The 19,347-nt window shown below is 50.8% G+C and overlaps 9 protein-coding genes across 9 annotated transcripts in view; 4 read left to right on the forward strand and 5 right to left on the reverse strand.

The window, feature by feature from the left end:
* The window catches only part of A1O9_03829 (uncharacterized protein), a gene marked incomplete at both ends in the record, with an annotated part of 3,894 nt that extends 3,358 nt beyond the window's left edge, over positions 1 to 536 (forward strand). The window contains one exon of the mRNA XM_013406122.1: positions 52 to 536. Coding sequence (XP_013261576.1) covers positions 52 to 536 — 485 coding nt within the window. The remainder of the gene's footprint in view (positions 1 to 51) is intronic.
* A 705-nt stretch (positions 537 to 1,241) lies between these two features.
* A1O9_03830 (glycine dehydrogenase) lies at positions 1,242 to 4,475 on the reverse strand (the record flags this gene model as incomplete). The annotated part of the gene is made up of 1 exon (XM_013406123.1): positions 1,242 to 4,475. The coding sequence occupies one exon, from the start codon at positions 4,473 to 4,475 to the stop codon at positions 1,242 to 1,244; it is 3,234 nt and encodes a 1,077-aa protein (XP_013261577.1).
* An 899-nt stretch (positions 4,476 to 5,374) lies between these two features.
* A1O9_03831 (uncharacterized protein) lies at positions 5,375 to 6,618 on the reverse strand (the record flags this gene model as incomplete). Its single annotated transcript, XM_013406124.1, has 2 exons — positions 5,375 to 6,382; positions 6,436 to 6,618. 2 exons carry the CDS (start codon positions 6,616 to 6,618, stop codon positions 5,375 to 5,377), a joined length of 1,191 nt encoding a protein of 396 aa, XP_013261578.1.
* Positions 6,619 to 8,033: 1,415 nt separating this feature from the next.
* A1O9_03832 (uncharacterized protein) lies at positions 8,034 to 9,211 on the forward strand (the record flags this gene model as incomplete). The annotated part of the gene is made up of 3 exons (XM_013406125.1): positions 8,034 to 8,429; positions 8,483 to 8,656; positions 8,729 to 9,211. 3 exons carry the CDS (start codon positions 8,034 to 8,036, stop codon positions 9,209 to 9,211), a joined length of 1,053 nt encoding a protein of 350 aa, XP_013261579.1.
* Positions 9,212 to 9,517: 306 nt separating this feature from the next.
* A1O9_03833 (uncharacterized protein) lies at positions 9,518 to 10,072 on the reverse strand (the record flags this gene model as incomplete). The annotated part of the gene is made up of 2 exons (XM_013406126.1): positions 9,518 to 9,611; positions 9,672 to 10,072. The coding sequence occupies 2 exons, from the start codon at positions 10,070 to 10,072 to the stop codon at positions 9,518 to 9,520; spliced, it is 495 nt and encodes a 164-aa protein (XP_013261580.1).
* Positions 10,073 to 11,013: 941 nt separating this feature from the next.
* A1O9_03834 (transcriptional adapter 2-alpha) lies at positions 11,014 to 12,642 on the reverse strand (the record flags this gene model as incomplete). The annotated part of the gene is made up of 2 exons (XM_013406127.1): positions 11,014 to 11,082; positions 11,134 to 12,642. The coding sequence occupies 2 exons, from the start codon at positions 12,640 to 12,642 to the stop codon at positions 11,014 to 11,016; spliced, it is 1,578 nt and encodes a 525-aa protein (XP_013261581.1).
* Positions 12,643 to 13,885: 1,243 nt separating this feature from the next.
* On the forward strand, positions 13,886 to 15,757 carry A1O9_03835 (AGC/AKT protein kinase; the record flags this gene model as incomplete). The annotated part of the gene is made up of 3 exons (XM_013406128.1): positions 13,886 to 13,915; positions 14,001 to 15,509; positions 15,563 to 15,757. The coding sequence occupies 3 exons, from the start codon at positions 13,886 to 13,888 to the stop codon at positions 15,755 to 15,757; spliced, it is 1,734 nt and encodes a 577-aa protein (XP_013261582.1).
* A 588-nt stretch (positions 15,758 to 16,345) lies between these two features.
* A1O9_03836 (citrate lyase subunit beta-like protein) lies at positions 16,346 to 17,405 on the forward strand (the record flags this gene model as incomplete). Its single annotated transcript, XM_013406129.1, has 2 exons — positions 16,346 to 16,391; positions 16,495 to 17,405. The coding sequence occupies 2 exons, from the start codon at positions 16,346 to 16,348 to the stop codon at positions 17,403 to 17,405; spliced, it is 957 nt and encodes a 318-aa protein (XP_013261583.1).
* A 347-nt stretch (positions 17,406 to 17,752) lies between these two features.
* A1O9_03837 (uncharacterized protein) lies at positions 17,753 to 19,063 on the reverse strand (the record flags this gene model as incomplete). The annotated part of the gene is made up of 3 exons (XM_013406130.1): positions 17,753 to 18,707; positions 18,761 to 18,930; positions 18,989 to 19,063. 3 exons carry the CDS (start codon positions 19,061 to 19,063, stop codon positions 17,753 to 17,755), a joined length of 1,200 nt encoding a protein of 399 aa, XP_013261584.1.
* Between the last annotated feature and the right edge of the window lie 284 nt (positions 19,064 to 19,347).

Genomic DNA, 19,347 nt, shown 5'->3' on the forward strand with positions numbered 1-19,347 from the left:
CCAGCACGAGCGACGCAACAATCAGCACAACCAGTACAACCGACTCGACAGCTAGCACGACCAGCATAACTAGTACGACTAGCTCGACCAGCGCGACCTCTACCACGACCAGCACAACCAGTACAACCGACTCGACCACTACCACGACCAGCACAACCAGTACAACCGACTCGACCACTACCACGACCAGTCCAGCAACTACCACGACGACCACCGCAGCCGCCGCTCCAACCTGTGCCGCGCTTTCGAGCCCGTTCACGGCAGCCAACGGGGATCAGTTCTCGCTGCAATGTGGCTTCCAGGTCAACGGCCAGTCCCTCCAGGGCAGCCCGTTCAGCAGCCCCGACTTTGTAACCTGCATGGAGGCCTGCGCTGCGGATCCTGCCTGTGTGTACGCCAACTACCAAGACAGGACGCTCCCTGCCAATCCACCGTTCCAACCCAACCCGGTCCATATACAAGACTGTACCCTGCTATCCTCGACCAACGGATTTGTTGCCTTTGCGGGTTACGACGCCGGCACGAAGCTCCCTTGAAAATGTCCATCTCTTCTCTCTTTCAGCGAAGAGACCAGGAGGGTCCGGAGCCAGAAAAGGTGGATTTCCCACTCTCGGTTAGGATCAGCATTTATCATTTCGCCCTAAGCATTTATTTGTTTTTTGTTTTCAGTCGCGGGTCTGTCCGTGTTCTCGGGTCATTGACAGCGAAGACCGCGCCCGTGAATTCTTTGAATGGACCAATCGGCATAGACATTAAACCTACAACAACTGTGAATTCTTTAGAACTGATACTAGAGTTGCTTCATTTGGTTATCCCGTAATCTATGTGTCTGGACTCGTTAAGAACCCAGAATGGGGGAACAACCTTTGTCCATGCTGATCAAATTATGTTGAAATACCGCGGCCGTCAGCACCTTCCTTCACATGCTAGACCTCAATGGAAAAGAAGGGGGCGAAGCTCGCTATTTCCTTGGTTCAATACTACCTCCAAAAAGCGCTGAGAGTAGCTTATGCTGAAAGAGTTTCTCTTCCCCTACTTTCGAAAACCTCTAGAGTTGTGACGAATGGTTAAATACACGGGCTCATTTCTCAACGCCTTGCATGCACTGTGTAGCCGAAGATGACCAGAGTGTTGAAATTCCCGTCATTGTTTACACGCTTGCAATCCTGCTTTTCTTTCATGTTAAACGCCGCAGAAGCTCAATGTTGTGTGTCAAGGACATAAGAGAAAAGGCGCGGAGATCATGTGGGCATTGGTGCCTGAAGTCCCGTGATGCCTTCCTGCTCGAATCCTTCAACCGGAGTGCATGTACAGAACAGATTGGTGTCACCGTAAGCGTCGTCCACTCGAGCCACGGTTGGCCAGAATTTCTTCTCCCGTAGCCATGGAAGAGGATATGCTGCTTGCTCCCTGGTATAGGGCCTTTCCCAGTCCTCCCTAAGAAGATCGGCTTGCGGATGCGGCGCATTCTTGAGCACGTTCCCTGCTCGAGGGGTTTTGCCATCCTCCACATCCTGGATCTCTTTCCGAATCTCGATCAGCGCATCACAAAATCGATCCAGCTCTTCTTTAGACTCTGATTCAGTGGGCTCAATCATCAGCGTATTCGCAACAGGCCAGCTCATCGTAGGTGCGTGGAAACCGTAATCTTGAAGCCGTTTGGCAATATCGATGGCTTCGATCCCACTCGTCTCCTTGAAACCGCGAGCATCGAGAATGAACTCGTGAGCGCAACGGCCATTTGCGTTGGTGTAAAGAATTGGGTAGTGATTCTTGAGGCGTGACATAATGTAGTTGGCGTTAAGGAGAGCTACTTTGGTACCACGAGTAAGTCCTTGGTCACCCATAAGTTGGATGTAGGCATAACTGATCGGAAGAATTGATGCACTTCCCCATGGGGTTGAGCTGACTGGAGATATGGCCTTTGGTCTGCCCTGGCCATGAGGGTCCCTATGTGGATGAGTTGGAAGATAGGGCTGAAGATGTTTTTTGACAGCAATTGGACCAACACCTGGCCCACCACCGCCATGAGGGATGCAGAAAGTCTTGTGAAGGTTGAGGTGACAAACATCCGCACCGATCTCACCAGGATTGCAAAGTCCGATTTGAGCATTGAGATTGGCTCCGTCCATGTATACTTGTCCACCGTGTTCGTGTACGATGTTACAAACCTGTTTGATACCGGGTTCAAAGACACCGAATGTGCTGGGGTAGGTGATCATTATAGCGGCAAGATCGTCTTTGTGTTTCTCACATTTAGCTTTCAAGTCGTCGATATCGAGGTTTCCGGTTTTGGTGTCGCACTTTAGAGGAACAACTTTCATGCCGGCCATAGCTGCAGATGCTGGATTTGTGCCATGTGCTGACACAGGAATCAGACACACGTTCCGGTTTTGACCGTTTTCTGAATCCTCGTGATACTTCTTGATGACTCGTAGCCCAGCAAATTCGCCCTGTGCGCCGGAGTTTGGCTGAAGGCTGACAGCAGCCATGCCGGTGATCTTCCTCAAGGCGGTTGTAAGTGCCATGACTAGCCTGTAGTAACCAACCGAATTGCTAGGGTGTACGAAAGGGTGCAATTTAGAAAATCCGTGGTAGGAAACAGGAAGCATTTCAGTGGTGCCATTTAGTTTCATGGTGCAAGACCCTAGCGGTATCATGGAATGAACCAAGGAAAGATCCTTAGATTCGAGATGATGAATGTATCTCAGGAGTTCCGTCTCGGAGTGATGTTGATTAAATACAGGGTGGGTCAGATAAGATGTCTTTCTCTCTAGTTCAGGAGGAATGCTGTCATCGTTTGTCTTCGCAGTGATCTCCGGGTCCAACAGGGCCTCCTTGAACTCTTCCAGGGAGACGTCGAAGCAGCTTACCAGCTTGAACAAGGTCCTGGTTGAGATTGTTTCATCAATTGAAAACGCTATCCGTGCCTCTTGTGTGCCTTCTACCTGTCCTATCTTTCGGAGGGAAATTCGTCTGCGTCTCGCCGCCCCTAAGACGTCCCGGATTCTGTGTATTGGTCCAGACACGGTCACAGTGTCGAAAAGAACGAGCCCATCCTTACTTCTTCCTTTGGTGATGATGTTGAAGCCTTTCTGGGCAATGAGAATCTGAGAAAACTTGGCCATGGACGAGATCCGTTTGGCGATAGCCTTAAGGCCTTCCGGCCCGTGGTATATAGCATAGAATGCACTCATGTTAGCTAGCAGAGCTTGTGCTGTGCAAATGTTGCTGGTAGCCTTTTCTCGTCTGATGTGCTGCTCACGTGTTTGGAGTGCCAACCGAAGGGCGCGATTTCCTAAACGGTCTTTCGAGACGCCAACGAGACGCCCGGGGATCTTGCGCTTGTGCTTCTCACTGCATGCAAAGAAGGCGGCGTGAGGGCCACCAAACCCCAAGGGTACACCGAAGCGTTGGGCAGTGCCGAGGGCGACATCAGCACCAAACTCGCCTGGAGATTTGAGGAGTGTCAACGCGAGTAGATCTGTTGCCACACAGAACGTTGCCCCAGCACCATGAACTACATCTGATAGGGCCTGGTAGTCGTAGACTCCGCCAAGAGTGTCCGGGTATTGGGCCAGAACACCGATCAGATTGTCGCCTTGTTCACGCACAAGCTTATGATTGTCTTGCAAGACATCGCCTGTGATGATTTTGATCCCGAAGCCTGCAGCCCTGGAAGCCAGAACTTCGATTGTTTGGGGATGGCATGATTCAGAAACAACAAAGGCCTTTCCTTCCTTCTTCTGGCGGGATGCTGGCAGGGCATTCAGGGATAGAGTCATGGCCTCGGCGGCAGCAGTGCCCTCGTCAAGAACAGAGGCATTGGCAATAGTCAAACCGGTAAGGTCAGTGACCAGGGTTTGAAAGTTGAGAAGGGACTCCAATCGTCCTTGACTGATCTCGGCTTGATAGGGTGTGTAGCTGGTATACCAGGCAGGGTTCTCAAGCACATTGCGCTGAATGACAGACGGTGTGTTGGTCCCATAATAGCCCTGGCCTATGAAGTTGAAGTAGGCATTGTTCTCAACTGCCATTGCAAGAAGCTCCCTCTCTATCGCAGTCTCGTGGACGCCCTGCTCATTAGGTTGCTCGAAGGCATCGGTCAGGCCAATTGATTTGCTTGCACGGATATCGTGAGGCAGAGACTGGTCGATGAAATCATCAAGATCCCTAGCAGGAGGATCTAGGACCTTGACCATCTGTTCCTCCTCTTCGAGCGAAGGGCCAATATGTCGATTGCTGAAAAGGCTATCCTGCGTGCGGAAAGATATTTTTGAGCCAGTAGGTAGGTTGATGCGCGCCTCGCTTCGCAGAGGACGAATTTCCTCCCCTTCGTCGACAAAGCTGATCTTGTCGTCTATGACCAGGGATCTTTTGTATATCTTCGAGACGGCTCGAGCCTTGAAGCCGGGCCGGAGCAGATGTTGAATTGGCAATGACGCAGTCTGCCATCTCGGAGCTGCGGAAGCCATCTTTTTGGTTGAGACGCTGGCAACGGATTCTAGAGCAGCATACGTGCTGGAGGTGACGTGGGAAAAGCAATTGAGTCTCCCGCAGCAACTGAACCGATGAAAGAAAACTTGAAAGAGAGGAAGAGAAGGGTTCAACTAGAATGAATCCCCTCTGAACGGCGTCGCCGCACCTCGACTTTGGAACTCACACGTCGCAGGGTAAGGATCGGAGGGATGTTCGTGAAATTCTGCCGCACTGCTGCCCGCGTCCACGTGGCCAAGCCCGACGATAACCTGATAAGAAAATTACCGTCTCAGATACACCTCAGTGGTATTAGCGCTCCGCTAGCAGCTCTGTCTCCCAATCAGAGATTCCCATCACGTAAAGCATACCGTTCGTGACCACGTCGGTGGACCCATACCATGTTGCCTCCCCGAAGTCATACTTCATTGAGATATGCCATCTTCGACTTCTTCCCGTTTCTTCACAGAAGCGGCACTGACATAACTTTCCGAAGGCTCGTTGTAATGCTGCAGGATGAAAAACCAAGCTGCGGCCGCGGGTAGTATACGACTCTGTGTGCAAGAAGGAGACGGCTACGTTACTACTGGAATCGAGAATTGAATTCTTTCCGGAACTTTTTTAGGAGTATACGACATTTCCTAACGGGCTTCCAATCGCCTTTCTCTAAGTGACTAGAAGCGACTCAGCTAGCATTGCAAAACTTTGGGAGGCGGGCTTTTCCACCGGATGTGGAGTGATCTTCCCCGCAGATATTTATGCTTTGATGGCAATGGCTACGAGTGAGGTAATTGAAAGACGCCACAGGAGGCGGCTCGGTGCACGCCCTTCCAGTGGATAGGCTTTAAGCGAGCTGGCCTGTAGCAGCTGTTACCTTTGCTCGTTCTATTGTACTGCCTCAATGAGGTGCCGCAGTTGTGCCACCTTGTTCTGCACTCAAGAAGCTGCCGAATTCGTCAAAGTTCGCAAAGATGTCTTGCATACTTTGGTTGAAGACAAGCGGCCAATCCAGCCCGGACAAATTTAACGCATCGCCCTGTGCGGCCAGGATAGCTCCCAGCATTGGAGTTGTGTTGCAATTTCCGTACGGAAAGTATTCCATCCAGTTCACGCCGTCGAGGGAAGCGAGCTCATCTAGACAATGTGGCAGCGTGCATTCATGTGGTTCTCCAGTGCTGTCGTCTCGGGCTCGCTCGCACTGGTGCTGTTTAGACGGTGGTGACGAAGGGGGCGGCCGGGTGGTCAGACCAAGATCACGTTGGATTTTCTCGTATATGTTGGCAAATGATGTAGCAGAGCTCCACATGGGTGCCATTTGCCGCAATGTCGTGGACAAGATCCAGATATCAGCGTCAGAGTGAGTAGTGAGGCATTCGACCTGCCGGGCATGGGCCAAAGTGAGGATCGCGAAAGAAATAAACCACGCGGTCTCCTCAGGGATGAAACGAATGAAACCGCGAGCCAGGAACTCCTCGCAGATCTTTGAAAGGATTGAAGCAGCCGCAATACCTGGGACGCACGCTTTAGGAGGTGAGTCGCTTGAAAAGCTCATGTACAGCATCGTGAGGGCGCCAAGGTAGGGAATATGGAGAAGCAGGACATCGCGGTTGAAGTCTTTCATCACTCCTCCCGTCGCGGATAGTTGCAGATCGGGTGGGATATTTCGTATCCATTCTACCAGGCGTCTACGAGCAGAGATCGTGGCCGGGAAATATGCCGCGCCCTGGGCAAGGAGTTTGCTGATGTCCCCCAGGATATCGCTCAGCTGCACGAATTCGATGAAAATTGACGCTTTGAAACGGCAATCTGATGGGAAATCATTCAGGGTAGGCAACGGAACGTTGCAGTAAGCCGTATCGATCACACAAGGCCGTCCTAGACATATTGCTGTCATTCTCTCTCTTGCCTTTTACCCCTTTTAGCATTTCCTGTCGAGATTGTTGGGAAGGAGGAGCTTACGAACAAAGCCCACCATATCCTTCTTTTCAACGTTTGGAATGGTCCAGGTGGGTCGTTGGACTTTCCTTCTCGTTGTAAGCCCTCCGCCTGTGCAAGGCGTATTGCATTTCCCAGCCACCACCAGTCAGTGTCAGTATTGTTCACAGTGGCAACAGTGCTCATATCCCAGTAATGAAAGAGCATGATTGCACAAATGGTAACTAGCGGGTTCGTCTCGTGCCAATTATAGAACGAGTGCCGTGCCATCTGATAATGCTCAGACGTGGGAGTATGCTGGAGCAATGGTGGTTTGAAGTTGGCCCCAACAAGAGCGAGGCTGTGATTCAGAAGGACCGAATCTGCGAATTCAGGATGAGCTCGTAAGAGGTCCTGGTCTAGCGTGGGGCACCAAACATAGGCGTATTCCATGTAGGTCTCGAAGTAGATTCTCCGCAATGTCTGGTTTATCTGAGTTGGTGCCGAGCTCCTGATCGTCAGCCGAGAGCGGCTGTAATCCCCTGCTCTTACTCCATTGACTGTAGACAAGATATTCACAGCCTGAGAGAGGGGGAGGTTTGACAGAACCTCTTCTGATTCCGTAGTATCACTTGCGTGTTCATGTCCTGTCGAGGATGATGCTTGCGACAGCCCAGTTAATGTCAGAGGGGCTCTACTATCCTTGGTTACACCCAGACCATCGAACTCTTGACGGAGTGAGCCGTTAAGTCGCTGTGGCGAGGTCACGTCGGAAGTACCAACATTGTCTGGCGGCAACTTCTCGCTGGCTTTTCGTCGCTTCCGAGAGTACTCTTTTCGCGATCTGAGGCTGTTTCAATCCTCGTCGTAAGAACTCTTTCTTATGCCACAACATCTCCATACTGGACAGTTGTCCAAGGAATGCACGAGCTTGACTTACCTACACTCCGCCTCTGCCTCTTGACACGACTTACATGTCTTTATTTCAGCTCCAGTGAGCACCTGCACATCGCATTTCACCTGCAATTATGTCAGATCAATGTCAATTGGCTAGGCACAGCATGTCACAAGAGTTGGCGCTAAAAGTACTTTCTTGTCATGGCATCTGGAACATGCCAGTCTCCCACGTTTGGGTTTTTGAACACCATCGTTTGGTGCTGCTCCCATCTGTACGTCGATGTACTGGCCATACGGTGTAAATCCAAGGGTTATGTCCTTAGATTGCTCCTATAACAGACAAAATTCAAGTACAAGCGGATTAATGAATCGCGTAAGCAACGTAGTATTGGCAGAGTCTCGGCACATTCGGCACATTCGGCGAATTGTGTTGACCCTGAAATCTGCAGCAGTGATGTGGTACCGGTTACTATGTCTTCCGCGATTTAGTCATCTTGGGCAATACCAATATCATTCTCGAGCATGTGCAGAATATTTGTCGACAGCCTTGCGGGACATGTATCTCCTTCGGCGTTTCTGGCTGACAGATCCCTATCAGCTCATGAGCACTCTCAAAATGCTCACAATCCCGTCCAAGGACTTATAAGAGACGACCATTGACGGATGGACAAGATGGTTATCGCTCACCGCTTGACCAATTCCATCTATTCCACCAGCTTCAAGCATCGAGCAGACACGACTTCAAAATGTCTTCAGCCTGGCAGATAGCCGAGCACGAACCCCAAGACTGGAAGTCGACCGAGGCCGTTGAGAATCTCTGGCTGGTCCACGACATCCCCAAACCGACACCAGGTCCTGGAGAGGTCCTTCTGAACATCAAAGCAGCCGCCCTCAACTTTCGAGATGTGATGATCGTGGCACATAGCCCGGCTTATCCAGTCCGTGCCATCCCAGATTTGGTCCCCTGTGCCGATGCAGCAGGCGTGATCGAAGCAGTTGGGCCCGGCAGCAAGTGGAAAGTTGGTGATAAGGTTTTGGTCAATTCTACCAATTGGATTGATGGGCCGGTACCTAGATACGATGAGGGAGAATCTATTGGTAGTGGGAATCTTCATGGGACGTTGAGAGAATATGCCGTCTTCGTGAGTAACAGTGCAAATGTTCACCATGAAAAATGATTTTGACTGCCTGGAAGACTGACAGCCGCTTGATATCCTTCCCCTCCCACCTGTCATTTGCGGAGGCCGCCTCCCTGGGAGGAGCCGCTGGGACTGCTGTCCATACGCTGTTCTTCGGTCCACTGCCCTTTCAGAAGGGCAGCACAGTTGTAGCGCAAGGAACTGGAGGTGTGAGTGCTTTCACGATCCAGGTAAGTTATTCATACACATCACCTCGCTTCACCGAGCGAGAAATCGTTTTGGATGCTAAATCTTCTTTCCAGTTGGCAGCGGCCGCAGGTGCAACTGTAATCGCGACATCTTCTTCGGACGAAAAGCTCGAGACCGCTCGATCACTCGGAGCGTCACATTTCATCAACTACAAGAAAACTCCCGAATGGGAAGCAGAAGTACTTCGCATCACCAACGGCCGAGGCGCCGATCATGTGGTGGACGTCGCCGGAGCTATGACCATCGAGCAATCGCTTCGAGCTACCAAGCAGGGTGGTATGGTATCCGTCATTGGTTTTCTGACTGAGAGCAAGCCGACAGATCTCATTGTGCCAATCATCCTCGGGGCGAAGGTCATTCATGGAATCCTTGGGGTGAGCAATGGCATGTTGGAAAAACTAGTTGAGGTCTATGAAGAGCATCAGCTTCATCCTCCTATTGCAAGGGTGTTTAAATGGCATGAGGCCAAGGATGCGTATGCGGAGCTGCGCAATCTGTCAGGTGTGGGAAAGATCATCATTGAGGTTGGAGCTTAAGCAGAATTACCATTCCGGAAAACAACCAGATTTCGATGTGTTGGGGTTCAAATGATTGTAATTAGAGGGTCTAGATAGGCCAGTAGAAGCACAGGGAAGACCGGCCGTGATTGCACATTGGACATAGAAGTCTTAGCTCATGTTGTGTATATAATGTTACAGACAAACCAGACCCGAATAATCGTACACGTCTCGCTCGCTTCTTATAATCACAAATAGACGATAACAAGTGAAACATCATTCTCATTCATCACGTTCATTATTCTTATCATAGATGACCTGTGGAAGAAGCTTAGTATGTGCGCGCTAGGAAGATCCAGGAAGGTACTCACGTCCAAGAGGCTTCGCTCTCTTCGAGATATCACGAGCATGATGTTGCTTGATCTTTGCTAGTCGAGCCCTTGATTTGAATTTTAGTACATGCGAATAAGTTATTAGAAGTATTGGTGAAGAGACTTACTCTTCAGCAGCCTCTTTCTCGAGGATTTTGATATGCTCGCGTGCCTCCTTTACAGCAGCTCGTGCCTGGACAAGTGCACGATCTGCCTCCCTCTCGGCGTTTTCAGCCGACATGACACGTTCGCGTGCATGGGCAATAGACGGGTCTTCTGAATGACGGTTGAAGAGACCGCCGCCAGAGGCTCGGGTTGAGTTGTGAGAGAGTTTGCCCGTGGGGTGGCGGGTGGTATTGCTATGGCGGAGACGCTCCGAGGAAGTGGACCGTTTGCGACCGAAGAATCCTGATTTGCGAGCGCCCTCTAGGTTTGAGGACGAGAGCGATGAACTTCTCCGGCGAGGGTGTCCTCGTGCTGTGGGTGTTGGCTCAACAGGAGCAGCGTTTTTGTGGCCGAAGAGAGGCATGTTAGGTTTGATTGGCTGGCTGAAGGGATTTGGGGTTTTGCAAGGGGAAGCTTTTGGGACTTCAAGAGTTGTCTGATTGATGCAATTTTGATAATCTGAATATCATCTTGTGCAGAGCGACAAGAATCATATTATAAGAAATGTTTGACCAGTTAGAAGATGGTTGATTAAGATACCCCAAAGCAGGTTTAATGGCCCAATGACGTTTTTTGGTGCCGAGGCTGGCAGTGATCAACGACCCTGAGATCTCACTTCAAGGACCAATGACGCCACAAATCGGCCTCTTCGTTACATATTCATGAATCGTGAGACCTAGAAAGGACAAGTTTGGACCCTGTTGTTGTGGCGGTAATGACCTAGGCAGATTAAGAGCCATGGTTGCTGAAGTGGTATCGCTTGGATGACGGCATTGACAGCCTCACTGGTTCTTCTGGCGGCCCATGCTGGCAAGCTGTGATGGCCATGATGATCCTGTGGCTGAGATCTTGTCCGGCATTTTCTCTTTTGGCAGATTATCTGGCACAAGTATGAGTGCGACGTAAACACAAAACCAGAGAACTTGTATATTTATAGTTCTGCAGACTTTGGGAATCTGGGTTGAAACTATGTACGGACACACAATACAAAAGGACCATATGACTACCCGCCCTTGTGTCCTGCAGTCGACTACGTCATCAGACCACGTGATATCACGTGGTGCGTCATTCCAGTTGGTGGATTCCAAAGAGCATACTACCAGTAGTGTTGTCATGGTCCTTCCCGTTCTCCCATGTCATTTGCAATGTTGCATGTGGAGTCGTTGTATCGTGTATATAGCTAATCATCATGTCATCGTCTGGTAAATGGCTGTCAGAAGATGAAAACCAAAGGTTTGGCTTGACGGACTGAGTCATGGATCGGTCTTTTAGAGGTGGTAGGGACGATGGTGCAACCTAAGCTATTCAAGCTTTTGCAATCCAGCCGCTGTGGATCATGAAATCGAAAATACGATTAGCTTTGTTGACATCAATCTAAGGGTCATGATTAGTGGAGATATCAAGCTTCAGAGTCAAAGTACTTACCCTACACACCCCCCTTGCCTCCTTCTTCTTCATGTGGCCGCCTTGTTTCATGGCTTCCTTCAGAAGACCCTCCTTGAGAGCAAGGTATGGTTTCGGACGGATGTGTAGAGAGTTACATAGTTGGATCTCTTCTTCACTGAGAAGTTGGAGATCTGGAGCCAATGTCTTGTCATTCTCAAGCTTCCATGGGACAGTACCGGTCAATGGTGGTACCACATAGCGCATTTTGGGCTTGGGCGTAGACGAACTATCTGTCCCGTTTGTTTCTGCGAATAGCTTGTCGAAGTCGTTCTCCACCGGAGGTGCGCTATCGGCAAATACTGGTGCTGTTTTAGGCTTGCGCTGAAACCGTAATGGCAGCTCAGGGGTGGTCAACTTAGATGCCTCTGTAGGAAGTTCAGCTTGTTGAACTTGAGCCCCCTTTTTAGGAATTTGAGGCATGCGATCAAACTGCCCCTGGGGTTGGTTCCTTTGAACTCGTGCCTGTTTATCGTTTTCGAATTTTTCCCCTCCTTTGAGATCACTAATCCCGAGTTGCTTCCACTCTTGCAATTGTGATATTGCAATTCGTAGATTGTGTTCAAGGAGAAGGTCTCTGTTGAGAGCCTCAAAATCGTCGTGGACCATCATGCGACCAAATGGCTTGGCTTTGTGCATTAGATCCTTTTCCTCTTTGGTTCTCTTCTTGTCCAAGAGTTGATTTTTCTTGTACTCCAAAAGGTTGTGTTCAAATATGATCTTCTTCCTGTCTGTCCGTGCCTTTAGCCGGGAATTGTAGATGTCGAAGACTGTCATTTTGAGCGTGGTCTCCTCATCCATCAATCCGGTCACCGGATCAAGGCCGTCGCCAGGCTCGAACGACATGTGCTGGACAGCCTCTTCGGCATCATTGGCAAACTCCGTCTCAAACTCCAATCGACCAGGCATGAATCCTTGAACTTCATGGCAGGCAGGTACAGAGGCAGTGGGTTTCTGCTTAGGTGTCGCCGGCGGAGCTGATTTAGCAGGTTCCTTACGTTCTTCGATGCGTCGTTTCTTGCGAGCCTGGAATTCATCCTTTGGTATTCGTTCGAACAAGGCTGTGTCCGCGGGGTCGGCGAGTTCAGGAAGTGGGAATAGGGAACTGTTGATATAGGTGTCGATGTAATGGTCACGGACTTCGTCCTTCTCTCGATACCCGCCAATGTGTTCTGCTACATCAGCCCAGGAGCCAAGACCGTATCTTTCAGAGCCTTCCAGCAATAATAACTCTTCGTCGGCACCCCAATCTTCGGTGTAGATGGGAATGGAGTTTTGTTCGACGACATGGTATTCATGGGTGCGGGGGTCATGATTCTTTGTGTGTTCGCCTCGCGCGAAACAAGGGACGCAAAGATCGTAGTCGCGACAGGCTGAGTTAGCGCAAGATATACGGACGGTAGACGTGATGTCAATGGAGCACACATCGCAGTGGTACTTTGTGCCGCCGTCGCCTCCTCGGGAGGCCGCGTTCTTCCTGATTACGCCCATGCTTTTTTCGATTCTAGCATCTTCCTCTATGTCAGAGTCGTCAGAGATGTATTGCGCGTATTCATGGGGGATAGTCGCGTCGTGGTGGCTGGGGTCAAGGGCAGTGGCTGACTGAGGCGTGAGAGGGGTATCCGAGTCGGATGTGGAAAAGTCGGAGTCAGGCTCTTCGATGGTATATGAGACTAGTCTTCGCGATGATCTGAAAGGGGTCCGGCGTCTTGAAAGAAGAGTCTGGTTGAATAATGGACAGGCAGGCTGGGGTAGATTCGCCTCCAGAGTTGACTTGACGTCTGATCTTGGGTTCGATGACTCCTTGGCGCGGCTAGCCTTGTTTGGCCGAGGTGGGACCGGCGTGGAAGCGGAAGGTGCAACATGATGTGGCAGTGAAGGCAGAGGGAATAGTGGCGATGGCGCAGTCGTACCAGTACGAGGACTCGCCATGACCTCAGCTCCTTCGCCCCACCAGCTGTTCGGTGTGATCTCGTGTGCTGACTGGTCGTAAGTAGTGGTAACTCCGAGTGTAGAGGGGTTTAGGGGAGGCTTGCAGGCCCAACACCGCCTAAAGTCCCAGAAACTGCGCCTATCCGTTAGGGTAGCCCACTTAAAACCTCACCCTCCTAGGTGTCCCTCAGTACCAACTGCGAACCAGGTTGTCGACCAAGACAGACCAAATCTGAGATCTCAATCAATAATCAACCACTGCACTGCACCACCTCTGCAGTGTGACTTGAAACTTCATTTACCAACCACTCGTCCCTCCCTTCTGCTTTCATCATCAGTTTATCACCTCACCTCTTCACTCTCGCCGCTCCTTACCTTCACCTCGACCTACAGTCGTCAATTTGGCCCTACCCCACCTTCAGTCTGCCTCACAATCGATTGTCGGTCAAGAAAGATACCGAGATTGCAGGCAATCCTCGGCCGCTTCCCTGCTCTGCTGCACAGCCTTCCTTCTCTCCTTCTCTCCTGCCTTCAGACGATATTTACAAGTTGTCCGAGAGCAGCCAGCGAACAGTGTTGCAAATATGTCGTGGAAGTTGACGAAGAGTACGTGGATTGGAATCAAGCAAGAGTCTGGCTGTGGTATCGATTGTTTGGCTGACGTTCACCCTAGAATTAAAAGAGACACACCTGGCTCCATTAACGAGTGGGTTTGGACGTTCGACTTCGACTTCAACGGTGAAAGGAGACGAAGCCTCAACCGCGAGCCACGATGCCCCTGAACTGACTACCACTCCCAGCAATGTCAGCACGACCTCGACAAATGGGATCTGTATGTTGAAACTCTGTATGACGATATACTCACCTGCTAATATGTGGTAGCTGCCTCTGAGGCCTTGACCTCTCCTCCTGTTCAGCAGACCAAGCCCGGTATCTTGATTGTAACACTTCACGAAGGGCGAGGCTTTTCCCTACCCCAGCAATATCAGTCAGTCTTCAACAACCACTATGGCTCCGGAGTTTCCGGATCCGTTCGACCAAGTTCTTCATATGCTTCTGGAGGGTCAGTTGCGGGCTCATACGCACCGACAAATCGGCCAGTCTCAACTCATGCTGGGATCAACGCCGCGCCTACCATTCACGGTAGATACAATAGCAAGTACCTGCCTTACGCCTTGCTGGACTTCGACAAAATGCAGGTCTTTGTCGATGCAGTTTCTGGTACCCCAGAGAATCCCCTGTGGGCAGGTGACAACACCTCGTTCAAGTTCGACGTATCCCGAGTCTGTGAATTGAGTGTGCAGTTATATCTGCGAAATCCTGCAGCTAGGCCTGGTGCAGGTAGAAGTGAAGATATCTTCCTCGGCGGAGCGAGAGTGACACCAAGATTCGAGGAGGTTCGGCACTTTATTCCAGATCCCAAAAAGAGTAAGAAGGACAATGAGAAGGCCGAGGCGCAGTTCGCAACTCAAGAACGACAAGCGGGCCAGCTCGGCGCAGAATGGCTGGACATCCAATTCGGAACGGGGTCAATCAAAGTTGGCGTTAACTACGTGGAAAATCTTCAAGGTAGCCTCAAAATGGACGACTTTGAACTTCTCAAAGTTGTCGGAAGAGGTAGCTTTGGGAAAGTCATGCAAGTCCTGAAGAAGGATACTGGCCGGATTTATGCCTTGAAGACCATCAGAAAGGCTCACATCATTTCGCGGTCAGAAGTCGCTCACACCCTGGCCGAAAGATCAGTTCTTGCTCAGATCAATAATCCTTTCATCACCCCGCTAAAGTTCTCCTTCCAGTCACCCGACAAGCTCTATTTCGTTCTGGCGTTTGTCAATGGCGGTGAACTATTCCACCACCTTCAGAAAGAGCAACGCTTTGACATCAACCGGTCTCGGTTCTACACAGCTGAGCTTCTCTGTGCGCTAGAATGTCTTCACGGATTCAAGGTCATCTACCGAGATTTGAAACCCGAGAACATCTTATTGGATTACACTGGTCACATCGCTCTCTGTGACTTTGGACTGTGCAAGCTTGACATGAAGGATGAGGATCGCACCAACACTTTCTGCGGGACACCGGAATATCTCGCCCCAGAGCTGTTGCTTGGACATGGATACACCAAGACAGTAGATTGGTGGACACTTGGTGTTTTGCTTTACGAGATGCTCACAGGATTGCCACCATTCTATGATGAAAACACGAACGAGATGTACCGCAAGATTCTTCAAGAACCTCTCCACTTCCCTGGTCCTGAAATTGTGCCCGCAGCAGCCAAAGATCTGCTCCAGAAACTCCTGGATCGAAATCCAGAGAGAAGATTGGGAGCAGGCGGCGCAGCAGAGATCAAGGCCCATCACTTCTTTGCTGGTATTGACTGGAGAAAACTACTCCAGAGAAAGTATGAGCCAAGCTTCAAGCCCAGTGTGGTAGGTCACCCAAAGAACACTCAGAAGAGAGCTGCCACTGACATGATTCTCAGGTCGACGCCAGAGATACAGACAATTTCGATAAAGAGTTTACTTCTGAGGTACCCAAAGATTCCTACGTGGACGGACCCATGTTATCACAGACCATGCAGCAACAATTCACCGGATGGTCGTACAATAGGCCGGTTGCAGGCTTGGGAGATGCTGGAGGCAGTGTCAAGGATCCTTCTTTTGATCAACTCCACTAGAGTTTCAACGTCTTTTCTTCATGAGGTATGAGGGACCTGATACAGTGCAGTGTGGCATCCCTGATATGCAGGTGGCCTTGACCTCCGATGGATGGGCCGAGGACGTGCGGTCGAAAATCCAAATGATACATAGCCCTATTGATTTCCTTGCAAACGGACAGAACTGGGTGGAAAGGAGTTCTTCTCAGGGCAATCATATCTTCAGACCTACATTCCACGTTTCATCCTTGTGAGCGATAGAATACAGAACAACAAAGGGTCCAAATTCCCGTACGTTCGAGCAACTGTTTTCACCCTGCCCCATGATGCTTCTCCGCACTGTCGTCTGACATTCCGCACGAGGCTCCGAGCTCGGTCCTGCTTTCCCCGCACTGCGTCTTAGTTCTTAATGTCTCGGAGATTGAAATGATAGACGAAACAAATACATATATATCTTGTGCGCTCCTGTCCGGGTAGCTTCAAATTCTCAGGTGAGGACCAGGTATTTTGGGAAGGCTTAGCGAATGTAGACGCGTCGTGCACGTTGAATTGGAGGACATTCTCACCAGGAAGGTCTGGAACGCTTGCGTCTCTCTGCCATCTGCCGTCATGGCTGCGGCCACCAAACATGTTCTTAGAAGAGCAATGCTCTATGGTATGTCTATACCATCTCGATCTTGAACCACAAGAGGCCTGAAATACCCCTGTCGCTGTACGCAAAACGCTGACGCTACCCTTTCTCCTCGGATCCCCCGCAGTCCCAGGCTCCTCCCAACGATTCCTCGATAAATCGCGCGGACTGACGGTCGACTGCGTGGCGTACGACCTCGAAGACAGCGTCACGCCCGGCCGCAAAGCCGAAGCACGCACCTTAGTGCGCAAGGCACTAGACCAAGAGCTCCCGCCGGGGGTGAAAGAGCGGGCGGTGCGCATCAACGCTGTCGGCTCTGGGCTCGCACTGGCGGATCTAGAAGAGGTGGTGAAGTCGCCCAACCTGACGACGCTCGTGGTGCCCAAAGTCGAGAGCGCGAGCCACATGACATTCATCAGCGACGTGCTGGCGCACTCGCGCAGCAAAGAAATCGCCGAGAAACACGGACCCATCAGCGTGATCGCGCTGATCGAGTCCGCAAAGGCGCTCACGAACCTGAATGAGATCTGCCGTGCCGCACCGCACCTGCTGCAGGGCCTGACGTTCGCGGCGGAGGATTTCGCGCTCGATATGTCCATCACGCGGAGCCCGAGCCTGACCGAGTTCCTGTATGCGAGACAGATGATCGCTACAGCGGCGCGGGCCTACAATCTGCCGAGCACGATCGATTTGGTCGCGACGGCGTTTCGCTCCGAAGCCGACCATGAGATGTTGGAAAATGAGTGCAATGAGGGCAAGTCCATGGGTTACAATGGCAAGCAGTGCATTCATCCGTCGCAGGTGGCCACGGTGCAGAGGATCTTCAGCCCCGGCCAGAAGGAGGTCGAGTGGGCGGTTAGGATTACCATTGCGCAGAAGCGAGCCGAGGAGATGGGGAAGGGTGCTTGGGCCATGGATGGAAAAATGATCGATGCTCCTGTTGAGGGCAAGGCGAGGGCGATCGTCCAGAGGGCGGAATTGTGTGGGTTCGATGTCAAGGCGCTGCAGGAGAAGTTCAAGGACCAACAGCCTGAATGAACGGTGGACGGAAAGGAAGAGGGCGAGATGTAAAATGATTATTATATTAAAGAAAGAGGATTTATGAAATTAGCTGGCCCGCTGATATCATAATGCTCGCTGTAGTAGAATATGTTGTGATGCCTCCCTTGGGGCTATGCTTTGTCCCGATCTGCTTTTGTGATGTGATGTTTTGTTTTCTCTATCCAGGTAATCTCTAATCATGCTTGAGTGTCCGCCTGACACAGCCGTCGTGTCAGCGCCGGTTTAAGCATCATCTAGGCCCAGCTCTACTCGATCAGCGTGTCCATCCACTCCATGCCCTGCTCTAGGATCTAGAACTGAATGACGCACAGAAGGCGGAATACCTACAGGGTTTTCTCAGTCTTCTGCACATCTCCGTTTGACTGGATTTGAGCTGCCTTCTCGTTAGGCCCTCTCTTTTTGATTGTTAGGCAGTTGATGTCCAGGACTTCACAGATCCTGTTGATGACTCGAACCGCCCAGACGAAATATTGGACCATTGCAAAAAGCAGATAGGCGTAGATGTAAGCCCTTTCAAACCCGGGAGATATTGGCTCCCGGCCAAAGAGTGGCAACCAAGCCAAGACTGCGCCGATGACCAGGGGAACCATCGAGATGGTCCAATACGGGAAGGGCTGCTTAGTAAGATGGTGAAGGATGATTTTGGTGGTCAGTCTCCCAAAGACAAAGGACATCGTCAGGCAGAAGGCGACTAGATGGTTGTCTCGCAATAGGTGTGAGTATGGAGATCCGAACCAGGCGGCGCATGATGCTGTGAAAACAATCATAGGAATCCACTCCAAGAATACAGGTAATATTGGGAGATTGTTGCGGCGTCTGGCCTGGGCGACGTGGTATACGCAAGCCGGAAGATGGGCTGTAAAAAATGCAAAAAGGATGATAGGCACCCAGAGGTCTCGGAAGGTAAGATCGTCCAAGTATTCTTTGTAACCGACAACGTCGGCAATCCGAGATTGCCAGATCTGAGGCCCATAATAACCCGAAATGACCATAGCCATGCAGGCCAGGATCAAGCCCTCGGTAGGGCCATTGAAGGCACCAAGATATAAGGTGTGGGTATGGTATGTCTCCCAGGTGGAGAAAAACATCGGCAATGTAGGAACGAGGGCGGTGAAGGCTCCAGTCTTACTCGTTCCCAAACCCATGGCAGCTGTTTCGCATAAGCTCGCTAGAGTGCAGTTCAACGAGTCGATGCCATGGTCGAATAGCTCTCCTAAACCACTCGAAGTGCCAGTTCTTCGGGCCTGTTTCCCGTCGATATTGTCCATCGTGGAGTATCTACATGCGATGAGTTCGTATTCCAAGTGCTAGCTGTCGTTATGGTTACTTACGCCCATAACCCTAAAGCAAAGCTGTAGTATAACCACGACGGTCCAGGTCCAACGAGATCTGGGCAAAAGATCTGCAAAAAGAGAACATTGACCAAGATACAGACAAAGCCTATCAGAGTGACCATGTTCGGAGCGAGTGACATCGGTAAGAGTTTGACCGCGCCATTCCACTGAAAACAAATAATGAGCGCTTTGGGCTTCGATGAGGAATAGTCAGGGGAGGATTACATAATGCCGGAGGATATAATTCGAAATGAACGATTTGTCCACGCTCTGGTATTTGTATTGCTTCAGATGGGCCATAGCCTGGTCCGAGAGAGGGTCGGCTATGTGCGATAGAAATGAGTACAGAACGATCGATCAGGCAAGGAATGGGGATTTGCGAGACTTCTCCGACCTACCAGCCATGTTGACGAGGGGCAATTGCCGAAGTTGGTTCTCTGCTCAAAGAGTCGGGTGGAAGTCGACACCAGATGACCACGGACGATTCAGTGAGCCAGAGCGGCAGATCAACGTCAAAAGAAGGCGGTTTTCATGCAATATTGTGCCCCTCCTTTTATTTCCCTGAGTAAGGTGCACGAGGAGAC

Source organism: Exophiala aquamarina, assembly GCF_000709125.1.
Source record: "Exophiala aquamarina CBS 119918 chromosome Unknown aczIA-supercont1.3, whole genome shotgun sequence".
NCBI classification, from domain to species: Eukaryota; Fungi; Ascomycota; class Eurotiomycetes; order Chaetothyriales; family Herpotrichiellaceae; genus Exophiala; species Exophiala aquamarina.